The following is a 26277-nucleotide window of genomic DNA, read 5'->3' as shown; positions in this document are numbered from 1 at the left end:
ACGCCTCGTGATGAGCAACAGCGTTCAAAGTTGGTTGTTGGATGAAAGATGGAAGAGCGGGAAACGGGGCATGTTCGCTACCAGCAAAGATATCTCGCCAGTAGCTTTTAGCATCATGAAGAGTGGCCAGAGAACCCATAGTGCAGAAAACTCCAAATAGAGGGGGTAAACCAATGATTGATGATGATAACTCTATGAAAAGCAATGTCAGAAGTGTCAACCAACTTTTTCGGAATTTGCATGAGTTACACTTAGTTATAAAGAGTCTACAATCAGTTTATCAATCTCTTGGACTGATATGTAGAGTGATAAATGTTAGTTTTGCTTACTACCGAATCCTATACCAGCGTCTGCTACCCTAGAGCCTGAACAGTCCAACTTTTCGCGTTCGTATTAATTAGGTCTAAATGTATTGGTTCCGAGGACTGTAAAACATGCTTCACTTGAAAACTAGTGCTTACTCGTCCCGTGCCCACCAATCTAAAAGCTAAGAGATCTCCGTATAGTAGGGAGTGGTTAGTGGGAGAAGGGAGAAGGGGGTGGATGTAGAATATAGATAGTGTCTCGGACTCAAGCGAGAATACAGTAACATGACACCAGGATTCAGGATTCTATTATGCCGGATACGGATACTCTGCTTATGCCCCTGGTAAAAGGGCAGTACTCTCGGGTATTGTTCACACTACTTAACTTATGGCTGGAATTTGTGCAGGGTTTCATTAGACCATTATATATATAAAAGCTCCTTTTATGTACTTGAATTAGCACAGTCTTTTGTCTATATTTGAGGCATTCTAAGGCTTTGAAAACTGGCCTATTTTCATATGAGGATATCCGTCTAGCATACTATCTAATACCCCATTAGAAAACTGATTCTACAAAAGAACTTTTGCATTCTAGTGTATTCTACCCCAATTATATGAAATAGGGATACTATAATTTTTGTAAATACGTAACATCCCCCTGTCTGTGAGAATTTAATTATCTTAACAAAAGTCTCGTTAATAGCCCATAAATTATTTCTTTGATCCCAAATAATTGTAACAATCCGTCATACCTTCATTCCCACCAAAAAGGGGGAGATTACCTATGTTAGGCCAATCATCACAATGGTAGCATTTATCGTGGCGGAACGAGTTACGTAAAACAGATCGCATATTTACGAGACTAGGTCGTCGCAACCATAATACATCAAGGGAGGTACTATGAAGCTCTTATCTCTGACTATTAAGCTCCAAGAAAAATGGTGAATTGTATTTAAAGGTTCCTTTAAGTACCTGAGTATTTTAATAACCTATACCACTAATCCTAACTAACTCTAAAATATATCGCTTTTTACTATATAAAGTGCTTTAAAGTACATTTAAGTACTTAGTGCTTTACGAAGTACTAATATCATATGCGCACTTAACTGTAAATAGTAACCCCCCCGTTTTCCTTGGAGCCTAATAGTCAGGGATGGGAGCTTGATAGCACGTCCCTACATCAAAGCCGAAATTATAGGATTTCCAAGACTAGCCTATTTTCATAGGAATCTACCCCCTGCTAGTATAAAGTCGGTAAGTACGTATCTGCCTAATTTTTTACGAATATGAGCAAGGGTTATGTGCTAAATTTTTTACGACTACTACCCATGAGCAAGGATCTGTACGTAGAGAAGTGACAGTTATTATGGATATACAGAGTAATTAAGGTTATTTGCACAGAAAAGCTTAGCATTCCCGGGCCGCCTAACCGGGATAGGAAAAATAAGCATATCGGCTCTTTTGTAGTATAAGCTTCTAATAGCGTGACAATTTACTGGGGCTAAATACCACTTCGCAGCTCACGGATGTGTTAGCCCCGGTGTTAGCCTCGGGTTGTTATTTAGGGGCGGATAAGAAAGAGGAGTCGTGTCACGCTAATAAGCACTATCGCAAGGCCATAGACAAGAAATGAGCTGTGCTTAGTAAACTGAATCATTTGTATGTAGATATTTTGTAGCGAGAGCTTTCACGTGAACGCGCCAGAGCTATGAGAAAGGATGGATTGGAAAATTTGATAATTAAAAAGGTAACTTTATTGAAATGACAGCTGATTGAATAGATGACGCCAAGAGAATCCGTCTACAAAGTGACCCGCGGTCATTGTGATACCCAAGCCAGGCAATTGTGTAGGCATGCGCCTTTATTCCATCCTCCCTGTGGCTGAGCTTGTCTCGGTGCTATCTGCGGAAGATCTGACACCGCCGTTCTTCCATAGCTCTCCGAAATACGATCCTGGAGTCGCAATCAACGCTTGTGGCGTGCCCGACTCAACTAGCCTGCCCCCATCTAGGACAATTACACGGTCATAGTAGTCCACAACTGTTTGCAGGCGATGTGACACTGCAATGACGGTGTAGTTCTCAAACTCAGTCTTGATAATCTCCTGCAGGCGTCGATCCGTGTCGTGATCGACGCTACTGCTCACCTCATCCAACAGGAGCACGCCTCCATCCCTTTCTTGTTCAGCACCTTTAATCCTTTTCCGTAAGATGGCGCGTGCAAGACAGAACAATTGCCTCTCACCCATGCTAAGGTCATCGGCCTTCATGCAAGCCTCCAGTCCTCCTCGGCCATTTACAAACTTGACAAGGCCGACCACCTCAAGGACGGACAGGCATGCAACCTCGGTGGCTTCGGAGCGCGGATCAATGTTCATTTTAATGGTGTTTCCATCAGGTAAGAAAATGGCTTCCTGGGACAAGGCTATGATCCTCTGTCGAAGTGTGCCACGCTTGATTCGGGGCAGCGGCACTTGGTCAATCGTCAATGCCTCCGCCGTATTGGTGAGTGGGTCAATAAGGCGGAGGAGGAGTAGCATTAGAGTAGATTTACCACTTCCAGTACGGCCACATATGGCGATTTTTTGTCTTGGTGGAATGCTCAGGCTCAAATCATGTAAGACCAAGTCCACAGTGGGCTGGGATGACACGGACGGTGCGACGGAGCTTGCGTCGTCCGTAAAATACGAGGCAGATACGTGTTTCAACTCAACGCCTCCACTGGTTGGCCAGGATGGAGGAGGCTCGAGGTCATCGGTTACCCTGTCTTCAGGCGTTACCGAGGCCGAGAACGTCTTCAAACGACTCACCGCCCCGATACAGGTTTCCAGGTCTGTGTAATTTTGCACAAGCTCGGAAAGAGAAGAGCCAAATGAAAGTAGACTGACCAAGCTTGTTCCTGCCAGGCCCACATTGGAGCCAAGTTGTGTCGCCAGCGAGACGAGCAGAAGAGCCAAACCAGCAACAATAAGTTGCATGACCACACGAAGCCACTGTTGAATCATGGCCAATAGGTAAGCTGGTTGTTGAGAATTGTCAAGCAGATTATCGTTATGGGCAATGTCGTATGGCGTCCACCCGAAGGCACGGACGGTGGCAATTCCTTTTGTAGTGTCGAGGAAATGAGTGCTGGAGATGTTTAGCCGTCAAAATTGCCAGCAAAGAAACCTGAGGTTCTAGTGTCAAACTTACTAGAGAGGGCTTTTTGCTTCTAGATCGAGAAGTCGCATTTGCCTCGATGTTTTGAGATAGAAACGCTGCACGATATACAGTGTGGCAAACAAAAAAGGGAATACAATGGCAAGATATGGGGCGGCCGTTGCAATGACAATCATCATTCCAAAAGCTTCTGTCGCTGTGAGGGCAACAGAGAAGAAAGCAAATAGTAGGTCGCCATCGATCAAAGTTAGATCTTGGGAAAAATGATTGGTAATGACGCCAACGTCCGTAGTCGTGAGATACCTCAGGGGGGCTGTGACGACGGTATCCAAGGCGGCTTTGTGTAAGGCAGCTCCCGCGTAGGTGGTCATGGAGATGAAGATCTCAACTGCGCTGAGGATCCATGAGACAAGGAACATGGACTGAAGCAGTGCATAGATTCCAATGTAAAAACCTCGCTCATGACCAAAGGAATCTTGAGACCAGTAGTTCAACCAGATGACACCAAAATTGGAACTAAATCCATGGATAATGGCCCAAATAGCCAAAGAAATTGCTGAGAACGGACGCACGCTTTTGAACCAATGTTTATACACAGCCCAATCGCCCAATCCGCGAGTTGGGCTGTTTGGTGGCCCTTTATCTGAGCTTGGTGGCTTAGTGACAGAATCTTCCAGCAACGTTGGTTCCAAATTGCTTGACTCTGAAGAGCTCTTCTCTGAAGCCGACGATTCCTTGACCGTAGTTACGGCCGTCTTGATGTCAAGCTTTTGGACGTACTCGCTACTTTCAATAAGCTGCCCAAAAGGACCTTGTTCAGCCTTGGCACCGTTGTCTCCAAGAACAATAACATGGTCTGCAGCTGGCAGATGACTGACAGAGTGGGTGCAGAGCACTGCAGTGATACCGTTTCTCCTAACGAAACCGTCCTGTCCAAATACGCGTTGGAATAATACAGAAGCCGTGCTTGCATCCAGTCCACTCATCACATCATCAAAAATGAGAGTCTGAGCTTCGGAGTAGAGCGCTCTGGCTATAGCCACACGCTGTTTCTGACCCCCACTCAACGTAGAACCACCGCTTCCCATCATGGTGTCACTACCACGCTCGAGAGCGCGGATGTCAACGTCAAGGAGTGTCGCCGCAATAATTTCGTCAAATTTCTTCTGGCTGAAATTGGAGCGACCAACGATGTTGTGTTTGAGAGTTTCGTTATAGAGAAATGGCTCTTGTTGGCAGTAGCCAACCTTGCTGCCGTGGGGTAGAAAAACAGAGACCTTGCCAGAATGAACAGGAATCTCGCCGAGCAGAACCTTGCATAGTGTCGATTTGCCTGAGGCAATGGGGCCAATCACAATAGTCAATGCTTTCAGAGGAATTTCGCAGCTCATATTGATCAAAACTGACTTATCGGGTGTCCATCCAAAAGTTCCATCTTCAATCTTGAAAGCCAAGCCGCTTTCCTTTACTTCTTGTGAGCAGTCTGCGCTCTCTTTCAGGCTAGTTTGAGATACCCACAAACGAAAATCCACCCTTGGATCTGAAACGAGAAAACTTCGGATGCGCCCAATGCAGGTAAACGCCGCGATTACGATCGGAATATTGTTAAAAATGATTGTGAATGGGAGCGTGATGAGAATAATGTATGAGTAGGATGTGAAGATGGTCGACACGTTCAACCGGGAATCATCGGTGAAAGCGAAAGTTATGAATGGCGAGAAGGCTGAAGGCACAGCACCAAGTGCAATGGTACAGATAACAAGCCAACGAAAGCGTAGACCAATTTGGATCTCCCTTTCTCGAAGGCTCTGAATAATTGAGCCCATAATCTCTGCAAGGCCTGAAATCTTGTACGATTTCATCTTGGCGACTGCTGTGGCAGTTGCACTGACACGCTTCTCGATCTCTGTCATCCAAGACCCAAGACGCTTATCAATAGGTTTGCCTAGTGCCGTCGTCAATACACAGCAGACGGCGATGATGACAATAGGAGAGACAAATGCAACTCCAACCTGGCGCTGTAGAAGATAGCAACCAATGGCTACCTGCGAAGTAATTGCCCACATTTCATGGATAACTCGAAACCCAGCTACGACACGGTCAAGGTCTGTGCTCATGAGGGTGATGGCTGTATCTGCTTTGCCAGCCGCCAGGCTAATTTCGGTAGTCTTTCGAAAAATGGCAGTGTGGAGAGTGGAGCGAAGCATGTAGACGAATCTTTGGTTGTAGTACTGGTATACTCCGGAGGACATCGCAATGCCTGCGTAGATGAGCAGAGAAGCTACAATGAGGCCATATCCGTGGTTTTGATTGCGCAATTCTTCTGGCGCCCCCAAAAACTCCAGCATGCTGTGAATGAAGAATGGCTGACAGAGCTTCAACGCGAGTAGAAGCAGGCGAGGTAGAATTGGATAGAGAAAGGGGCCCAGCAGTGCCCAGCATAGGTTCTTTAGCGGGATTAATTCTAAAGTTTGTTCATCGGTCGCAACTTGCAGCGGACGTGCAGATGTGAGCTTGTTGTGAAGTCGTCTTGCTTTCATGCTGGAATCGAGGGGATACAAGTCGTCGGTAGCGATTGTTCCGCGATACCCACGGAAAAGTAGTGAATTGAGCCATGAGAAGACGCCGATGCCGAAAATTCCGCTGGTAATTTCTGGGCTATGTTTGAGTTCCTGGTTGCCCTTTAATTTTGACTTTGGGGCGGCTTCCAATAAGAAGTTGACGGCTTTAATGGCGACGGCGAGAGTGAAGACGATGGATAGAGTTCTCTGGTGCGAAAGCCAGATTGTACGGACTTGCACAATGTCAAAGAGCAGTGTGGAAAACAGATAGGACTCTAAAAGAATGGAAGGTTTTAAAGAGCGAGAATGTTCGAGGTAAGATAGTCCAATGCCAAGTATCGAAGCAAGCAAGGTGATGGCGGCTGCCCCAAGAGAGAGGGAGTGAGCAGCAGTTTCGGGGTGCTTGGCTAGAACTGCCAGGACTGCGATCTGAGTGGCGGAAAAGCCAGAAAGCAGGATCTATACAAATGTTAGCATGTCCTACTACTATAGTACTATAGTAATTATGGTATTTAATTTGGCGTTCGACTCACAACTTTAACATTGCGGAGCAAGATGTTGGCTGTTGTGTGTGGCTGTCGCGACAAGCTGACTAGGCGAAGCGCTGCTAGTATGGCAAAGCAGGCGCTGGGCAAAATGGACAGTATGCTTTTTTCAAAGGTGACGGTAAAATCAAAATTGCCTCTACAGCCCTTAACGGCTGGCCCAAAGGCGTCGTCATTTGAGCAGGCAGAGACACTCATTGCGTTGAGCGTAAACGATACTCAGTGCAAACGAAATAAACGCGGAATCTAAGTTGGATAGTAAACCGTGAAAAGCTGGACGGCAGCCCTGTTCCCACTTGCTTTCCATTGACTTAGAGTTCACCGCCCTCGTATCCAAAAGTCCCCGGCTCAAAGTAGCAAAAAGGGATGAGCCGCAGCCCAAGCGACGAGGCCGCGAGAATTTGCTGTTAGCGTGTTTGTCCGTCGTCGTGTCATGAAGCCAGCCAGTCAACCGGCCAGTCAGCCAGCGTCCTTGCCGAAGAAAAAAGAAATGTCATGTGTGCGGGCGCCAGGATCCACTGCTTATGGTGGTATTAGCGGACTCCACAGTGGACTATAGAGATCCTCAGCAGGGGCCAACGTCAGACGAGCCGTGCCCCCCATCCCGATCCTTGCCCCCCATACATGTAACGTATACGTTCACCCCTCTACAAGGGGTGCAGGTAAGAGCTCTACAGTTGGCTGGTCTTCGCCCATGGACTAAGTAATCCCAAGTATCTTGGTCTGTCTGCTTGGTACCCTGTACGCAACACCTGAGACGTATGAGAGGTCTGATTTGTTCTATGCTTGATAAAAACTAAAGTAGCCAATCCAGCACCACAATATGAGCCATGTCCTGCCACTAACACGAACATTTTGCGTGACTGTGTCTATGTTCTTTCGTTACCGACCTGATAGTTGCATCGAGTTCAACCAGTACTCTCTTACGCTGTATCTCTTTCGAATTCCATCTCTACCATGACTGTCCACGGATATCCTCGTCAATCAGAACTATACTGGCAAAATGCCTTGGCGGACTTCAATGCTGCGACATTTCCGCATCTCAAGTTGCCTGACCAAAGCCCTGAGGCCAAAGATACCATCAACTACGATATACCTACATATACACACCTGAAGATGCCCCCAAATGCCACAATACCAGTCCTAATCCGAGCGTCATGGGGATTGGTTATTGGCTGCATGACCAACTCAGACGACGTCGTCTTTGGCGTTGCAGTATCTGGAGAAAATGCTTCCATTGATGGCACAAATGGCCTTGTCGAACAGGGAACTGCTCTTGCTCCTGTGAGAATTAACTGGAATCGTGATTCCACTATCTCAGACTATTTGAACAGCATTTATAAGCAAGGTCGTGAAATGGCCCCCTTTGAGCAAATAGGGCTTGACAACATCGCCAATATATCGCCAGATAGCCGCCAAGCTTCTGAGTTTCAAAGTATTCTTATCATCCAAACGCGAGAAATAGGAAATTTCCAGCCACCATTGACTGGCTGGACAGGCCAGTCGCTCCTGCTACATGTCCTTCACGATGCCGAATCAATCTCGATCAATGCCATCTTTGACGCTACTGTCGTCGAGCCCTGGTTAGTTGAGGGAGCTTTGAAACAATTTGCGTCTCTTTTCCAACAATTACAACAGTCTAGTGCTACTACCATCCTAGCTGATCTTGAGCTGGTAACTCGCGATAATCTGGAAACAATATGGAGTTGGAATGGTAGCACCCTATCATCTGTGGATCTTTGTATCCATACCGTTATCGAACGAAATGCTTTCGAGCAGCCAGATGCAGTCTCCGTGCAAGCATGGGACGGGCAATTGACTTACAGCGAGTTGAACAAGCTTTCTTCCATTCTTGCCTGTCGGTTAGTGGAACTAGGCGTCAGGCCTAATAAATTAATCCCTTTATGCTTCGAAAAGTCTATGTGGACAATAGTCGCGCTGCTTGGTGTACTTAAAGCAGGCGGTGGGTTTGTCCTCCTCGACCCTTCCCTCCCTCAAGAGAGACTGCGCACTATAGCCCGCCAAACACAGTCCGATTTTATTCTCTCTTCCATATCTTCCCATTCTGTCAGTATGCAATCGCTCGACAGAGTCATCATAATTAATTCTGAATTCTTTGTCAACCTGTCTGGCGGATCGCTGTTTGTGCCCGAGCCAGACCCAGACTCCGTCATGTACGTCGTATTCACGTCCGGCAGTACGGGTACACCTAAAGGCGCCATGATCAGCCACAGAAACTTCTCTTCAGCCATGAAATATCAACTGAGGCACTATGAGGTCTCCTCTCAGATGAGGATGTTTGACTTTTCCTCTTATAGTTTTGTTGCTTCAATTGCAAATTTATTTATTGCCCTTACCGCAGGTGGTTGCATTTGTATCCCTAGCGAGCAGGATAAGAGAAACAGATTGGCAGAGAGCATTGTATCCTTACGCGCCAATGTTATCCACCTTACCCCATCGGCTTCAAGACTTATCACCCCGGACTTGGTTCCTAAAGTAGAGCTTGTTATATTCTCTGGTGAAGGCCTTCATACTGAAGACATAAAAGTCTGGTGGGGGAAAGTACGAGTGATGAATGTTTTAGGGCTCTCAGAATGCGCCCCTAGAAGCGTGCTCAATGTCGGCGCCCAATCACCAGAAGAGGCGACACGAATAGGGAAAGGTATAGGGCAAGTAACATGGGTGGTCGACCCTGAGGATCACAATCGTCTGATGCCGATTGGCGCCGTGGGTGAATTACTTTTAGAAGGCCCCCTTGTTGGGCTTGGCTATTTGAACGACGAAGGGAGAACCGCACAGTCTTTTATCCATGATACTCGGTGGCTGCTGGAAGGCTATCCATCCAAGCACTCTGGAACACGTGGACGGCTGTATAAGACGGGTGATCTTGTTCGATATAATCAGGACGGCAGCTTATCTTATGTAGCCAGAAAAGACGCGCAAGTCAAAGTCCGTGGCCAGCGTGTCGAGCTTGGGGAAGTGGAGTATCGAATCAAGGAGGCCCTTGCGAATGTCGAGAAAGTGGTGGTTGATGTTATTAGCCCTCAAGGGGAAAAAGCGAGTAATTTTATTCTCGCAGCATTCACTCAACGAAATGGGTTTCCATCGGTTTCAGCTTCGAATGACCTATATAAAGCGACAATATTATCTATCACACCACATATTGAGAAACATTTGGCAAGGAATCTTCCTTCGTACATGATACCCACACTATTTTTCACCATGCCAAAACTACCCACCACACCAACTGGGAAGATAGATAGAAGGAAACTGCGAGCAATTGGCAGCTCCTTCTCTCTCCAGGAATTGGCAGATCTACGGACCACAAGTCTATTTCCTAAGCGAAAGCCGAGCACCAAAAATGAGCAGCATATCCAATCGCTTTGGAGTCGAGTGCTTCATCTCAAGCTTTCAAGCATCGGCTTAGACGATACTTTTGTGCAGCTTGGGGGCGATTCTCTCGGGGCCATGAAAGTTGTTGCCGAAGCCCGAAAAGTTGGCCTGGATTTATCTGTTGCGGATATTCTAGGCCCTTCGTCGGCGCTAGAAGAAGTGGCAAGCAAGATGCAACAGGTATCCTTACACGATTTAGCTGATATACCTTCTTTCCAGCTGTTACCTCAAGGATCTGATTTGCAGCTCCTAATTGATGATGTGCAACGACAGTATGGGATTCAAAAAGGCGCCATTATGGATATGTACCCATGCACGCCGCTTCAGGAAGGGCTTTTTTCACTTTCAGTAACACAGGGTGACTATGTCGCCCAACGCATTCTGAGGCTGGCGTCAGGCATTGACCTTGATCGGTTCTGCACAGCCTGGGGAACGGTATCTGAGGCGTTCGAAATCCTGCGCACGAGAATTATAGCACCCAATCATGGCCAACTCCTTCAAGTAGTCATAAATCAGCCTATCTCGTTCGTCACAGCCACTGGGCTTGACCAATATTTGGAAGCAGACAAAGCCCATCAAATGACGCTAGGCTTACCGCTCGTGCGCTTTGCTCTAGTGAAAGACGAGATTGGGCTGTATAAATATTTTGTATTGACAATTCACCATGCACTTTACGACGGGTGGTCTATGCGTCTGATACTTGATTCAGTTGAAAAAGTCTATCAGGGCCAAAATCAGAGTTCTCAGCCTAGATTTAACAAATTCATTGATTATGTACATCAACAGAGTGCGGAGTTGGCCAAATCATATTGGCTAGGATTCTTAGAGGGTTATAGCGGGACACCGTTTCCGCCAATGGCTCCAACGATATGCCAGTCTTCAATAGATACAAGGTTTCGATGGAACATTTTGATGCCCAATGGCCAATCTCTCAAGGTGACCATGTCTTCGCTAATCCGGGCCGCATGGGCCTTGACTGTAGGTCGCTGGGTCGATGCCAACGATGTCATATTCGGTGTTCTGTTGTCCGGACGAAATGCGCCATTACCTGGCATTGAGACAATGACCGCCCCGACTATCGCTACTGTTCCAATAAGAGTTCAATGGGACAAACATTCCATGATTGTAGACTACCTACAGACAGTGCAAAATCAAGCCATTGAAATGATTCCATATGAGCAATCTGGGCTGAGCACGATTGCTAAGTTAGGCAGCGGCTGTCGGCGAGCCTGCGAGTTTCAGACTCTTTTGCTTGTCCAGCCAGATATCAATCCCATGGAACAGACTCTAGGCAAGTGGGAATTGAATGAATACCAAGAACTCAATACATATGCCCTCACAATCGAGGCCAAACTCGGTACAGGCGGCATTACAGTGCATGCAGGCTTCGATTCCAGGATACTGGAAGCTCAGCGGGTCCAAAACCTTGTTCAATCATTTGAGTCTGTCTTACTCCAACTGAGCATGGCTAGTCCATCTGAAAAGATATCGAAAATCGACATCATGACAGCTCAAGATATCGAGAGAATATGGAATTGGAATAAAGGTCTGCCGAAAGCGATAGACTGCTGTGTTCACACTTTGATTGGAGATCAAGCCCGCACTAGTCCGACTTCGCCTGCTGTTCATGCTTGGGACGCCACTATGTCATATGAGGAACTGGATCGCCTCTCCTCTAAGTTGGCATGGCGACTACAGGAATATGGCTTATCATCTGGCGATATCATTCCGCTCTGCTTTGAGAAGTCGGCGTGGATTATTGTATCACTGCTAGCCGTGGTTAAGGCGGGAGGTACATTCGTTCTTCTCGATAACGCACTTCCTGAGCAGCGGCTCCAGATCATCGTACAGCAAGTCAATGCTCGTATTATCCTCTCATCTATAGATTGCCATAGTCTGAGCCTACGACTCGCTAAAACGGTCATCGCCGTGTCAGCAAGTTTAGCCTCCGATCTAGAATATCAGCTAGAACGGCAGTTGAGCAGCCCGACGCCAGACTCAATTCTGTATGTTGCATTTACATCTGGCAGCACCGGAGTGCCCAAGGGAGCACAGATCAGCCATAGAAATTTTGCCTCTGCCATACATCACCAGACCAAGCAATTTGCCTACGAGAAGAGCTGGCGAGTTTTCGACTTTGCTTCATATAGCTTTGATATGTCTATTTTTGCTATCCTCTATACGCTCGCTGCTGGCGCTTGTCTTTGCATCCCCAATGATGAAGATCGAAAGAGTGACTTACCAAAGTCCGTCAACGATATGCAGGCAGATTCCATCATTCTTACTCCCTCAGTGCTGAGGACTTTACATCCAACAAAGGTATCTTGCCTCAAGTCAATTATGTCTATTGGTGAGCCTTTGTGTAGAGATGATGTTACTCCATGGGTGGACGCTGGCGTGAAGCTTGTCAATGCGTATGGCCCAGCAGAATGCACTCCAGTCAGTACCATCAACAGCGATGTAGGCGATGGTGAAGGAAACCCACATATTGGCCGCGGGCTGGGGCATATCACTTGGATTGTAGATGCCGAGGATCATAATCGCCTGGTTCCAATCGGCAAAGTTGGTGAGCTACTATTAGAAGGTCCACTTGTTGGGTGCGGGTATCTAGGAAACCCAGAGAAATCACATGCTGTGTTCATAGAAGACCCATTCTGGCTACTCGACGGATACAAGAAGCGCCCAGGAAGACACGGTCGTCTGTACAAGACGGGAGATCTTGTCAGCTACAATGATAACGGCACCCTAAACTACATCACGCGAAAAGATAACCAAGTCAAAATTCGCGGCCAACGGGTTGAGCTTGGAGAAGTCGAGCACCATGTCAAGGAGTGTGTAGCTGATGCTGCCCAGGTTGTAGCAGAAATCATATCGAGCGGAGAGGGCAATACCAATCCAGTACTGGTAGCCTTTGTTACAAAAGCCAGTACAAATGCAGACACCAATTCTTCTATGATGGAAATAACACATGGCATGGAGCCCAACGTTGAGAAAGCTCTCATTGAACGCCTACCCTCGTATATGATGCCAGTGGCAATTTTCCATCTTGAAGAAATGCCCATGACAGCCACTGAAAAGACCGATCGCAAGAATCTCCGCGTGATTGGGTCAGAACTTTTGGCAAAACTGGCCGCAGAACGACGTACAAGCTTGCCAAAATCTAAACAGGAGCCGTCTTCCCCTATAGAAGTTCAGCTACGACATATATGGGCACAAGTTCTCAATGTCAATGATTCAGATATTAGCGTTAATGATAGCTTTTTACAACTTGGTGGTGACTCTATCACTGCGATGCAAGTCTCTTCTCTAGCTCGAGCTGTCCACATAAACATCAGCAGCGCAGACGTCTTGCGTACCAAGACCATATCGAAGCTAGCAGCGGATCCAGCTGTCGCCTATCCTCTTACAAGCCATGTTGTCCGTTCACCTAAAGACACAAGCAAATTTTTCCCGTTAAGTCCCATGCAGAATCTCTACATGCATCTCCAGCCGTCTCCAAATCTGCCTTATGACCAAAACTTCTTCTTTCGTCTGAAGACAGAAATGCCGCACGCTGTCATTGCGGCAGCAATTGAAGTTTTGGTTGATAGACATAGCATATTGCGTGCGCGGTTCTACCAAGATAATGAGGGAACATGGCAACAAACAATCAGCCAAGATATCTCCGGGTCAATTTACATATGTCCTAAACATGTAAACGAAGATGTTGTCGCTGATGAAATAGCACAATGTCGCGACCGCCTTGACATTATGAATGGCCCATTGATTGCTGCCTGTGTTATTGATGAGGGTGAAAATCAGGCATTGTTTCTCTCTATACATCATCTTGTGATTGACTTGGTGTCTTGGAGAGTGTTGTTGCATGATCTAGAGTCTATTCTGACCTCCAAGATCAATATGTCCTCCGTCTCCCTAGACTTTCAGACTTGGATATCACTACAAGAAAACTATGCTGCGGCCAGCTTGAAATCGCAACCGCTCGATCTGGGTAAACAAAAGATGGCGCATCTTGAATACTGGGGAGTGGACTCGCTTTCAAACAAGTCCGACAGCATTCTCACCAGGAGCTTTGCACTCAATATCGAAGCAACGTCAGCTATTCTGGGTGAATGTAATGATGCATTCAGAACACGGCCGGTAGAGCTCATGATAGCGGCAATCATTCATTCGTTTGGGTCGAGATTCCCAACTCGCCAGAGTCCGACAGTTATAAATGAGGGCCATGGCCGTGAGCCATGGGACAACGCCGTGGATGTCTCGGACACTGTTGGTTGGTTCACAACGATGTCTCCCGTGCAGGTGGCTTGTGACATCAATTCTAGTCTAGAAGATGTAATACGTTTAACGAAAGATTTGATGCGCAACCAACCACAGAGCGGATGGGCAAATTTCACATATCTCTGCAAAGATGGCCCCGGAGCCGCCGAGTTTGCTAGTCAGTTTCCAGTGGAAATTTTGTTTAACTATGTTGGAATCTATCAGCAACTAGAACAGGGCGACGCATTCTTTGAAAAGCTTCAGTTGCCTCCTGGCTGTGATCCTCTTGCCCGTCTGGACGTTCAAAGATTTGCACTGTTCGATATTGGAGCACGAGTAGAGAAAGGCTCAATGGTTTTATCGGTCGCCTACAATAAGTATATGAACCATCAAAGCGAAATTTGTGGCTGGGTCGACACTTTGCGTGATACACTAACTAGTATGTCGAGAGAGCTTCTTAAAATGAACCCTTGTTGGACCCTTACAGATTTCCCACTGGCTTTCCAAACGTACGACGAGATTCTTGAATTCTCCCAATATCAACTAAGCCGACTTGGTGTCAAACACAGCGATATTGAGGATATCTTTCCATGTTCCCCTCTTCAGCAAGGAGTTTTAGCAGCCTGCGCTCGAGATCCACGAAACTATAGAGCCAAATTTGCCGTTGAAGTGAGGATAGGGACTGGGACAGGAACATTAGACATTTCGAAGCTTGAGATGGCGTGGAAAAAAGTGGTCCGTAAACATGCACTTCTGCGATCTCTTCTAGTCAACAAAAGCGGCAAACGGAAGCGCGCATTTCACGTTGTGCTCAAGGATCCAGAACCTTCTATTTCTCGTAAAGCAAGACTGGACTCAACTTCTCAGTGGAAGCTTCAGCACGAGGTAAGTGAGACTTACGGGCCTGGACAATTGCAGCACCATCTTATCATACATGAGATCAATGCCACAACAGCCCATTTAGAGCTGCACATAAGTCACGCCATCATGGATGGTTTCTCCCTACAAGTTCTCTGGAAAAGTCTCCGGGCAGCCTATAATATGTCTCACAGGCCAACCGGTTCTTACAGATATTTTGTCGAGTATCTAGAGTCGGAGCCCAAGGATGCCGCTACTGATTTCTGGTCTCGACGTCTCCAAAATCTCAAGCCCTGTATTTTGCCAGCTTCAGCAGCTGGCCAACATTCAACTGCTTTTGAAAATATTCCAGTTCCCATTGAATCGAATGCGCTTATAAAAGAGTTCTGCAGCACGTCAGAGATTACAACTGCAACATTGATCCGGGTTGCGTGGGCCATGGTTCTGCGACTGTACACCGGTAGTCTGTCACCCTGCTTTGGCAATACCAATTCTGGAAGAGACGCTCCCATTCCACACGTCGACCAGATTTTCGGCCCTCTTATCAGTATGGCACCATGCCTGATTTCTCTTGAAAATTCAGCACCAGTGCTCGAGGTCTTGAAAGCCTCTCAGCAAGATTATCTTGACAGTCTGCCATACCAACATCTTCCTCTGAGAGAGATTCACCACATGCTGGGTCTTAAAAAGAAGGCGCTTTTCAACAGCATAGTAAGTTTTCAGAGATCATGGGTCGAAGGAGATCAGAATGGCTTGTCCGTACATCATCTCGATGCCTTTGATCCAAATGAGGTATAACATTCAGTTCGACTGCTAAAGTACACCACTAACAATGATGTGTTAGTATGATATTACCGTGCGCGTAAGCGATGGGCCCACCAGAACTATGGTAAAGTTGACCTTTCGACCGAGTTTCGTCGGCCTCGATGAGAAGCGCGAGATAGCTCGTATTTTTGGAAAGGCGATCAGCGCAATTGTTGCCAGCCCTTTGCGCAAGATAGAGGATATTGAGCTTTGATATTTTGTACTGTTGCTATTTGGGCGCTTACACTGGTTGATATTTTATGCTAAATGAATATATATATGTGTATACATATTTTAAAAAATCATCTCACCGGGCATTTACGGCCACTAATTTCCGTAATACGTTAAAATACGAACAAGCCTGCAACTTTCCCAAAAGTCTCCCGTCTCGTGCTGGGAATCATTTATTATCAGCTATGGACCTTTTGACCCACTAAACGGCACACCTAAAGACACCCCCAGCGCCTAACATGCACACTCCCACGACTCCTCCAGTGCTTTTCAGCGGATTTGCTCCAGCTTACACTGGCTGGGGTATTTAATCCGCCGTGTCATCCCCAATGCGCATCTACTCGTTTGATTCAAAACCTAAAAGCACATCTCCAACACTGCCCGCAAGAGACATATCAGGCTGTACTCTCATTGTCAAGATGAACGCCAATGCCCCCTTCCCAGTTACAGTCCACCCGTACCGTCCTGGCTATGCAGCCTACGAAACAGGCCCAGCCGGGCGCAAGAATGCCATCGTCTTCATTGGCGGTCTAGGAGATGGGCCACATTCTGTGCAGTATCTCCGAACAGTTGCAAAACATCTAGAAGAGGCAAAGGATCTGAGTTACTCCCTCTTTGAGTTTCGCTTAAGAAGCTCTTTTTCTGGGTTCGGCACTGGGTCTCTCGCTGATGATGTTGCCGACATCTCCACGCTTGTCAAGTATTTGAGATCTATTGGAAAGAGCAAAGTGGTGCTTTTTGGCCACTCAACTGGCTGCCAGGTATAATTTCTTTTTTGTTTTTTCTATCAACAGGGTGTCCGGCTTGATACTAATCATCATATAGGACTGTGCAGAATACACAAACTACGCCAAGCATGACAGCAGCCCTGTCGACGGCTTCATTTTGCAAGCACCAATCTCTGACCGCGAAGCATTTAAGCTTGAGTTTCCAGATACGGATAAAAGCGTACAAGTTGCTGAACAGATGATTGCAGCGGGTAAAGCAGACCACATTGCTCCCAAAGAGGTCATCCCACCGTCGCTAGGCCCTGCAGTTTCAGCGTACAGGCTAAGATCATTATTGGCAAAAGGGTTCGTCGCTAGAATCATGTGAGATTCATATTAAATTATAGCCATTTTACTAATAATCCTTGCTGTAGAGGTGATGAGGATTTTTTTTCTTCTGATCTGGACGAGACCATGGTCAAGACAATATGGAGCCGCTTCGACAAGCCTGTTCTGGTGCTACATTCAGAAAAGGATGAGAATGTACCACGAAACGTGGACCAGAAAAAGTTAAATAAGCTCTACCAGCAGGCAGGAGCTCAGGTTAGCTCTTTGTCAGATTTGATACCAAACACTGGCCATACTGTTCGACGAGACTCAGCTCGTGAATGGTTAGGGGAGAGGGTTATTAAATTCTTGGAGACGCTAGCTTGAAAACAGATAATAGAACCTCCATTAACTTAAAGAAAATATTTGAAAAGAATATGCTTGAGTCAAAATATCCGGTGTTAAATTATGTGAATCACCTATCACCTAACAATAATGAAATTTATATAATAGCTTTTATATGAACTATTAAATGATACTACAACTATATCCAGGGTTGCCATTTAGTAACGATTCGTATCGTCAGTGCCTTGAAGAAAACGAAACGAATTATTTTCGTTACTAATAAATTAATTGTAGTTTTTTTATTAGCCTGACGAATACGATATGAAAAAAAATCGTATTTCGTCTTTCTTCAATTACTATTAATGAAATACGAAATTCGTTATTAAATTCATTACTAATTTTCATCTTTTACAAGCGCTATACCTAATATAATAACTACTATACCTATTATAGCTAGATTTATTCGCTTATTTTGCCTAATTTAATTATAAATAACGAATTTACTCAGTGAGCTGATGAAAACGAATATGAAAATAAATTAGTTTTTTTAAAAGGCTGAAGAAAACGAATTTAGTTCTTCAATAAAGTGAAGAAAACTATTTATTTTCATCTTTCGTTAACGAAATACGAAATTAATCGTAGTAACGAAACGAAAGACGAAAGATTACTGATTAATATGGCAACCCTGGCTATATCTAATAACCAAGCTAAATTTGAATATTCATATTATTATAGCGGTAGTCTCTGAAGTTCAAACCCCGAGCGCGTTGATCAGTCTCCAAGTGTCATTTATCAACCTTAAACACGTTGGTAGCCTATCTTTTGGCAAATAGGCTAATATAAAGCTCTGGAGACAACTTTGTACCTCTTGTCCCTCCTGTTGCCGTTATATTGGTTGAGATATGTGTAATATTTTTTCCCCTGCCTTTTGGTTCCGGGTAGGCTAAAATGGTGTTTGTACGAAGGCTTTTGAAGCCCCGCTGTAGGTCGCCGCGGACAACGAAGATCACGTCGTAACCGGCGTTGACTAGGCAAAATCTGATGTGATCTGACGACCCGGAACCAATGATGCTAATTTCCATTTTCGTGTTGCGTAAATAGTCATTTTCCTATAGAAGTACTCTCGTTGCCCCGACTGAGACCAGAGTGAGGTCACAGTGATTGTACCTTTGTAACCAGCGGGATTAGTAAACATACTCACTAGTGACGCACTATTTGTTTGGCATTGTTTCGCTGTTTCAAATTTCACCCTTCAGCCAACCATAGCCCACAAGACTTGACATGAATGCTGCCAGTTATGCTCGTAGGCGTAAAGGTTGGGAACCTTAGATATTTCACCTCTAAAATTATCTACTAACCCAATACTATAGCCTGCGACTTCTGCGTTTTCAGAAAAATTAAGTGCGACTCGGTGAAGCCGACATGCTCCAACTGCAAACTCTACAGCGTCGATTGCCGAATCACCGATGTCACCAACACGAGTAGAAGCAAAATACCGGCTCCTCAACTGAGTCCATCTAATTCATCTTCGACGGAATCACGGTAGGTAACGATGTAATCTTGCAAACTGGATTGTGAGGAGTGAATGTGTTTGGTTGATAGCAAACAGAGATGATTCGATCGAGTCACGTTTAGCCAAAATCGAGTCACGACTGGACCGGATCGCAGCCGATAAGGCTACAAACAGCCCAAATCATGATACACCTGAGTTGAACTTCCAGAATTTCCCGGAGATAGTAGTGTACAATGCATTAGACATGTGGAACGAAGCCACAACACTGCCGTGTCTCGGGATCTCGCCACAATTTCCCACAGGAGCTATGATGGCGAATACCGGCAAGCTTGAGCTTCCGCCCCTGGATGAGATACTACTAGTCCTGGAAAGATATTTTAACCAATACAATTGCTATATGCCTTTGTTTGACAAGGCGACATTTATGCGTATGACTATTGAGTGGTACTCGGCACATCCACGACAGTCTCTCGTCCCCTGGGCTGCGATCAATATTGTTCTCGCTATCACGTACCGCGTGATAGACGACTTGTCCATTAATAATCCAAACCTAGCCCGGTGTATACGCAACGTACAGTCTGTAACAACTGAATTAATGGCGTGGAGCGGTGATCTCCTGGGTCTTCAGGTTTTGCTCGGTATGGTGATCCTTTTCCAAGGAACGACAAATCCACAGCTTGCGATTGTCTTGATCGGAAGTGCCATTCGACTAGCTCAAAGTATGGGATTACCCTCGGCAAAGATGGCCGACGATACGGCCACATCGGCACAAAGGCGTCGTGTTTTTTGGATCGCATATATTTTGGACAAAGTATGGATTTAAATCCTTTTCTTCGAATTAAGTCGTGGTAAATTGACTCCCATAACAGGATCTATCTCTTCGTGCAAAGGCGCCCTACACCCAGTTCGATGCCGAAACAGATGTTGGGCTACCGGAGCAAGACGAAGAGGACAACCTAGGCGTTCTAAAATCGCACACTGGAGATATACGATTCAACTATCTACGCGCACGCGCCGAACTTGCAGTCATACAGGGCAGGGTTCACAACATTCTCTACAGTCGGACAGCCCAACGATTGACTCTAGAGCAGCGATCGGAGATGTTATTGCGCATCGAATATTTGTTGTCCAATTGGCGCAACGCAATACCACAAGAACTGAAGAGCTCGGACAGCCTACTCCAGCGGTTCTCATACCTACCAATCCATCTGGTAATGAACATGTATAATAGGCATCTGGAGTGCTTGTACAGGATTTATGGCATTTTCGCCTTCGACGAGGCGTGGATAAACAGGGTTCGATGTTACCTGTCTCCCTCTGTTATCCAGTCTGGCGACGATGGTATAGATGGTGAAATTAACCATGGAGAAATAAGTCAATTGCCCAGTAAGTGGAATGATTGCGTTCACCACTCCAGACTGGGCTTGGAGCTATCGGTATTTAGCAGAGAGACAGAGTATTCAGTCTGGTTAGTCCCTTTTCTTGTCCTTCTTAAAACACTCTAGCTAACTATCCATATAGGTTGCATGCATGTTGCAATCTCTCCGGCCTCGTCATTTTACTAGTCAACATAATAGAGTTCCCAGATCATCAACTCGTCGTATCAGATTGGAAGTTGATTGCTCGAATACGTGGCATGTTCGAGCAGATGAATGCCAAGGTCTCGCCAGAACCATTCTTTCTCCTCCAAGTTGCTCAAGAGCTGGATTGTAGAGCTCGGGGGCAAGTTAAACGGCTAGCCCATATGCATTCATTTCAATTTCAGGAAGCGATGATATCCGACACACCTGCTGCACTGTGGGCGGATTCGGATTTGACTTACATGTAGTTGTTCGCAAAAAAGTATGCTCAGCAGGGTTTACATTCATCGAATTCGCGATATCGGGCAATTTGTCATTTCTTCCGATTTGCCAAAATGCCTGCAGCTGGCTGGCAATTTTGTAACCAGTGATGACGCCTGAGTCCCAAGCTCTGGGGTTGGGGTAATAGTCATCGAGTATCACCTTCTTATCCAGCTTACACTATTATCTTCACTACTATCTTCACTTTCTTCCGCAAATCCCGGACGCAAACTTACCTGTGTTACCGTGTTTTATAGTATCTAATGGTGAACATTACACTATAGCTAAGGATTCACACGGGAAGGAAAGGGCAAGCCGTCCCCAATCAATATTCCTGCTTTGGAAATAGCACCGAATACAGCAAGATTTCATACACCATTACTCTTTGTAATATTCACTGAATTTTGTCAATAATGAAGCTAATATAGTTTCAGTTCGAGGCTTAAAAAAAAGGCCCCCAATAGAATTTGCTTTCAGTAACAACAAGTACACTTGATTAAGCCAAAAGTCTCCGAACGCCCACCCATACCGATAAACTGCCTAATAGTATAACATATTTTAATTATAGCGAGATACAGTGAGGAATAGACTATTAGGATTGCTAAAAATTAGCTATAGGCCTTATTTCACAGTAAGCCATGAACAGTTATTCAACTACTAATGAAAGCATGAGACGTGATATATGCTATCTTTTATATTTACAATATTATTCAATTTTCTTTTTATATATTTTCCTTCAAGTTGTGGAATTTTATAAAGCTTCCATCTAGTGATTTTTAGACTACAAAGGAAACGTAATGTGTCTAATTTGTCCGGCAACTTTTAACCACTTATTGTTCGCGGGAACTAGTGGATCATTTGGTTTGCTATTGAACTCCACGGAGCATACCTAAATGTGGAATTCGGAGCAAAACCACCAATAATTGACGAAGAGTGCATCAAATCTTTGAAGAAGACTATACTAACCCTTTGAAGGAATTTTCCATCTGGACTAATCACTCTTTATGAGATACGCTCGCAGGATTCTTCACTGTAAAAACGTTGCTTTAATATCACAAAAGTTATTGCTAAGGAAGCAATATTTGTTTTAAAATATAAAAATCTAGTTTTTACTTTTGTAACTGAGAGCCCGAGCCTCCTGGGCTACTGTAAACGGAATCTCCTGCTCCAAGCTTTTATTCTCTGGCCGCCAACCTAGAATATTCTCTGCTCTTTGGGCCCCACAGCGTGCATTTGTCCCGAATAAGACAGAGCCATGAGGGAGTAGGCGATCTACTTCTTCTCCACTGATTTCGTCAACTTCACTACTTGGAATCAAGTGCAGGTCGTGTGCAGCGGCAGCAACGCGCTTGGAAATTTCGCCAAAGGACTGGAGCCAAATGGGTCAGAATATTGGGAAGGACAATCAAGTTTCATTAAAGGACTCACTAGCTCTCCTACACCAGTGAAATAGAGCCCATTAGTTCCCCAGACATTACTGTCTTCATCGCCCTCAACTGCCTTCTTAACTAAGCAGAGGAAGATACGGCTCAAATCCGCAATATGGATGTTACCCCATCGACTTTGACCAGGGCCAATCTGCAAACCCCTTTGGCGCTTCAACGTTGCATTGGCTAGCCCTGGAATCTGAATACTGCGTTGGTTGAGAGGTCCGCGGCCCTGTCCGTAGATAATCGGAGGGACAACAACCGCCGTCTTCACAATCGAGTTCTGCTCTGCTACTGAGAACATGTAGTTGTCTACAGCACGGCTTGGGTACCTTTTAATCAGCGACTTGATAGACTCGATGCCAGTGAAATCATTATAGATGACGTCGCTACCCGAACCAGAGACTCGCGACTTGTCGGTAAGTTCATCGACTGCCAATGCGCTAGCTCCCGATATTTGGATATAGTAAGGCGGGATTGGGCCTTTTGGCTTGTCTGACAGAGATTGATGGATTGTTTGAACACTCTTCAAATGACCAGTCGCCGCCAGGTCTGAAATAATGACAGTTATCAGAGGCGTCTCTGGTAGAGATGGTATGTCCCGACTTACGAATAACGATATCGGCATCTCTCGCTTCTTGGGCGATAATATCCGTGTTGTCGAGTTCGCCAGGAACAATTTGCACCTGATTATACGTCTTTTTAATAGCCTCACCCTTAGACGCATCCCGGATTAATGCTCGGATTCTGTACTGTGGGTGCGACTTGGCCAGCAGGTGAAGGAAGTCGCCGCCGATATAGCCAGAAGCGCCGGTACTGGATGGGGGACATGTGAGCTAAATCCATGGGCCTCAAGAGTGGTTGTACCAACAGGAATATCTTGGTCATAATTGATGTTGAGTAAGATGGATATTTGCGACTTGTCCTTCACGGATCACATGCCCTTTTTAAGTATGAAGTTGGTAGTTGGCGTTGGTAATGAGTAGGTCAACTGCCCTGGCCGCCAAGGCAGTTCCTATTTATAATCTCACATGCTTCCTAAGCAATGGTATTCCCGAGCAAAGAGCAACAATAATTAAACGGCTTAACCTTTGACCTGGCTTCCCCGATTTCTCGTGGGTTTCCGCTTGTCAGCGAGATAGCAGAGGTGTTGCGGCTATTATCGCTTCGAGTGGCGTCACGGGTTTCCTCATTTGGACAAGCTCCGGGGCTCCCAGGGAACTCCGCGGGCCGCTAATAGCCAATTGACTGGAGAACGTCTGCAAATTTATGAGCACAATGGGAGCACAAAGCCATGTCGGAATGATATTTGCATTATTTATTCCACGCTGCGCCTTCAAATCTAGACGAATTCTTCATGTCATAGATATAACATAGTGAGCCGGGTGTGAGTTATAAATACGGAATATGAAGCCGATTGGAAATGATGCTTGACCTCCAAGGGCAACACAACTGCAGGTCTGAGTTATTTAGATTTATTTGTAGAAACAGAGATAATATGGACGTATTAATATCTCAGCATTGGAACTAGTACCTAGTTTTAAAGTCAAAGTGACGGAAATATTTCACTAAGAACAAGTCATTCCAGGAATTGTGAACTCCTCATCGACACCAAATTCTTCGGTAATGGAAGAATAATTTCTTCTTTAAGAATAACGCCATTCAGATTGGCTTTAAGTTCACCGTTGTGCCGTGCTATGACGTGTCGATATTCGACTGTGCGTACTTGTGTGCATACCTGGACTTGAAAATTCTCGCTTTCGTACTGGGCAGTGACATCAATAAAAACGCAAAGAGCGCTTGACAGATATTAACGACCCTAGTTATCATTACCTCTAGGGTAATTAAATTATTAAAAAAGAGTTAGCTTAAATTAAATAGTAAAATGTTAATCAAATTAAATAAAAATTTCTTAAAAAAGAATAGACTTAAGCGTATTTAATTTTAAATTATTTGAATGAGTTACTTAACAATAGTAAAATTTATGGACTTCAGTTTTGTAGTGAAGCTAAATTCAGATATTGTACAGTACCGGCTATTACTAGTTGTTGACTTTAGATCTCTCCTTTAGCTGTCGCTCTAGTTCACCACTGTCCCACCAAACCTTGGCTTGTAGTATCTGCCATCCATCTGTTCCTTGGCCTTCAACTTCGCTCTTGCCAATAAGGAACATAAGTGATCTTGGAACAACAATAGGGCCATACGATGAGAGCTGGCCCTTCGTAGTGAATGCAGTATGTGCTTCCAAGATAACCCATTGAGCGGCTCTTTCAGCTCCTAAATCCATTTCTGTAGCATCGAATAGTCGAACTGAGGTCACCTCGTGATGAAGTGCAATGACTTGTCCAAATAAGTCTTTCATCCAATTCCAGGTATTATCACCTCCATGATATACAATCCCATTCGTGTTGTAGAAATTGCAACTTTGGGCATACCAATGATGGAATGGGCCAGTTATTTCCAGAGAGTCGACCTTGTTACAATATTTTTCAATAAACGAGAGCACGGGAACCTGTCGAGTAGAGTGATCCCAAACACCACTATGGATGAGACAGGTCCTAGGGGTTAACATATTGCGAAAAAGAAAACAACATTCATGTTATTATAAATTACTTGACTTGGATTTACGACCTGCTTTATATACATGCCAGCAACTCTCAATACTCCTATTATAAAGCCTGTTATAAACATTAATTTCCAATTGACCGAGGTCATATACTAAAAACGAATATGATAATTATCCTAGATATTACACGTAACCCATAATTCCACTGAAACACTGATTGTTGTATTGCAAGCATTGAGAGCTTATTTAGTGGCTTATTTAGTGGCGTGCCGAGGCTTGATTATTCTATCAAGCCAGTGGGTGGCAACCTGGTCTGGATAGATAATTAGCACACAGAAGGAAATAATACACACCAAAAAAAAAAAAATACCGTCTCACTTATGGTAATGTATGTGCATATTTATTTTGCGGTTCTGCTTAGTATTTTGCTGCTTGCTTATCTCGCCTATCTCGTCCGTTACGTTCACCAACATCTATTAAAAATTTGTCTTCCGATATATAGAAGACTCTCTTTGAGAGTAATATTAAGATCAATTGCATATATCTTAACAATAGAATGCTCTCCTTAGTCTAATATTGAACCTCTAGTTATGGTTAAATAGTAATGGGTTGGTTCAGGCAGTGATATGATCTACCAAATGCTGAATTTTGTCATCCAGGTTCAAACTCGCTTTCACCAACTCCTCGTCTCTTTCTACTCTTGTAGCCAATGTTGAAAATAGCTGAAACATAACCTTAGTGTTCACACCGCTTTTTTTCTTAAGAATCAGTATCTTTGTTGGGGTGGCTAACCCTACTTTCAGCTCATGCTTTAGCACTGTAGCTGCGCTTATTGGGTTTCCTAGAATGACCCTCTTAATCCTTCGCCCCGGATCAATACCATACAATGGTGTCCAGAGACTGTGGTCAATTTATCAGAACAACATGAATAGCTCCGGGCCAATATACTGCTTTGAGAGTGCAGTGAAGCCCTCTTTGGTGGGAGAGGGGCCCTCAAGGTATGCGGCGATAGAGGACCAACCAGCATTCGAGAGAGTGCCAACAGAATCGTAAAGCCGGGCAGTCATCTCATCGAATGGGCGAGTTGTTTTGACGGTCACACGCATGCCGGTGAAGGTATTCTCGGTCCTGGATATTGTCACGGCAGATATTACGGGCCAGTTATAGGCTATGATATGGAATGAAGTAGGTAAAGTTTAATGGAAAGCTAAACGTTGAAAATAAATGAAAAATCTTAATAAAAAAGTATAGATTTCTTTTTTAAGAAGTCCTACATAAAGAGGTATATGCATATACACACTCACGCACACACACAAAGATATATATATTTTTATATATTCCAGAAACATCGACTGGACGGCGTGAAATCTGCCTATGGATGCGTCTTTTGTCTCTTCAATCTATACTATACAGCGGATAGCAAATCCCTGATCTCGAAT

General features: G+C 45.0%; 6 protein-coding genes across 6 annotated transcripts; 3 read left to right on the top strand and 3 right to left on the bottom strand.

Moving 5' to 3' along the window:
- Positions 1–1928: 1928 nt before the first annotated feature.
- GGI43DRAFT_403937 (P-loop containing nucleoside triphosphate hydrolase protein) lies at positions 1929–7026 on the bottom strand. The gene is made up of 3 exons (XM_083205856.1): positions 6558–7026; positions 3497–6483; positions 1929–3433 (listed from the first exon to the last, which is right to left on the bottom strand). The coding sequence occupies exons 1-3, from the start codon at positions 6765–6767 to the stop codon at positions 2167–2169; spliced, it is 4464 nt and encodes a 1487-aa protein (XP_083060740.1). The 5' UTR covers positions 6768–7026; the 3' UTR covers positions 1929–2166.
- A 361-nt stretch (positions 7027–7387) lies between these two features.
- GGI43DRAFT_367666 (uncharacterized protein) lies at positions 7388–16245 on the top strand. Its single transcript, XM_083202486.1, has 2 exons — positions 7388–15869; positions 15922–16245. Exons 1-2 carry the CDS (start codon positions 7527–7529, stop codon positions 16093–16095), a joined length of 8517 nt encoding a protein of 2838 aa, XP_083060739.1. The 5' UTR covers positions 7388–7526; the 3' UTR covers positions 16096–16245.
- A 286-nt stretch (positions 16246–16531) lies between these two features.
- Positions 16532–17533, top strand: GGI43DRAFT_422586 (DUF1749 domain-containing protein; the record flags this gene model as incomplete). Its single annotated transcript, XM_083208130.1, has 3 exons — positions 16532–16873; positions 16938–17155; positions 17227–17533. 3 exons carry the CDS (start codon positions 16532–16534, stop codon positions 17531–17533), a joined length of 867 nt encoding a protein of 288 aa, XP_083060738.1.
- A 1080-nt stretch (positions 17534–18613) lies between these two features.
- Positions 18614–21405, top strand: GGI43DRAFT_403933 (transcription factor domain-containing protein). Its single transcript, XM_083205855.1, has 5 exons — positions 18614–18806; positions 18862–19033; positions 19101–19815; positions 19874–20472; positions 20526–21405. Exons 1-5 carry the CDS (start codon positions 18773–18775, stop codon positions 20830–20832), a joined length of 1827 nt encoding a protein of 608 aa, XP_083060737.1. The 5' UTR covers positions 18614–18772; the 3' UTR covers positions 20833–21405.
- A 485-nt stretch (positions 21406–21890) lies between these two features.
- Positions 21891–23415, bottom strand: GGI43DRAFT_403931 (uncharacterized protein). The gene is made up of 4 exons (XM_083205854.1): positions 23144–23415; positions 22883–23088; positions 22274–22824; positions 21891–22214 (listed from the first exon to the last, which is right to left on the bottom strand). The coding sequence occupies exons 1-4, from the start codon at positions 23158–23160 to the stop codon at positions 21948–21950; spliced, it is 1041 nt and encodes a 346-aa protein (XP_083060736.1). The 5' UTR covers positions 23161–23415; the 3' UTR covers positions 21891–21947.
- Positions 23416–24313: 898 nt separating this feature from the next.
- Positions 24314–24844, bottom strand: GGI43DRAFT_383394 (uncharacterized protein; the record flags this gene model as incomplete). Its single annotated transcript, XM_083203382.1, has 1 exon — positions 24314–24844. The coding sequence occupies one exon, from the start codon at positions 24842–24844 to the stop codon at positions 24314–24316; it is 531 nt and encodes a 176-aa protein (XP_083060735.1).
- Between the last annotated feature and the right edge of the window lie 1433 nt (positions 24845–26277).

This window comes from Trichoderma evansii, assembly GCF_050947405.1.
Source record: "Trichoderma evansii strain SZMC 28006 chromosome Unknown GGI43scaffold_9, whole genome shotgun sequence".
NCBI classification, from domain to species: Eukaryota; Fungi; Ascomycota; class Sordariomycetes; order Hypocreales; family Hypocreaceae; genus Trichoderma; species Trichoderma evansii.
Note: the sequence above shows the minus strand (reverse complement) of the source record. Positions and strands in the feature narration are given on the sequence as shown.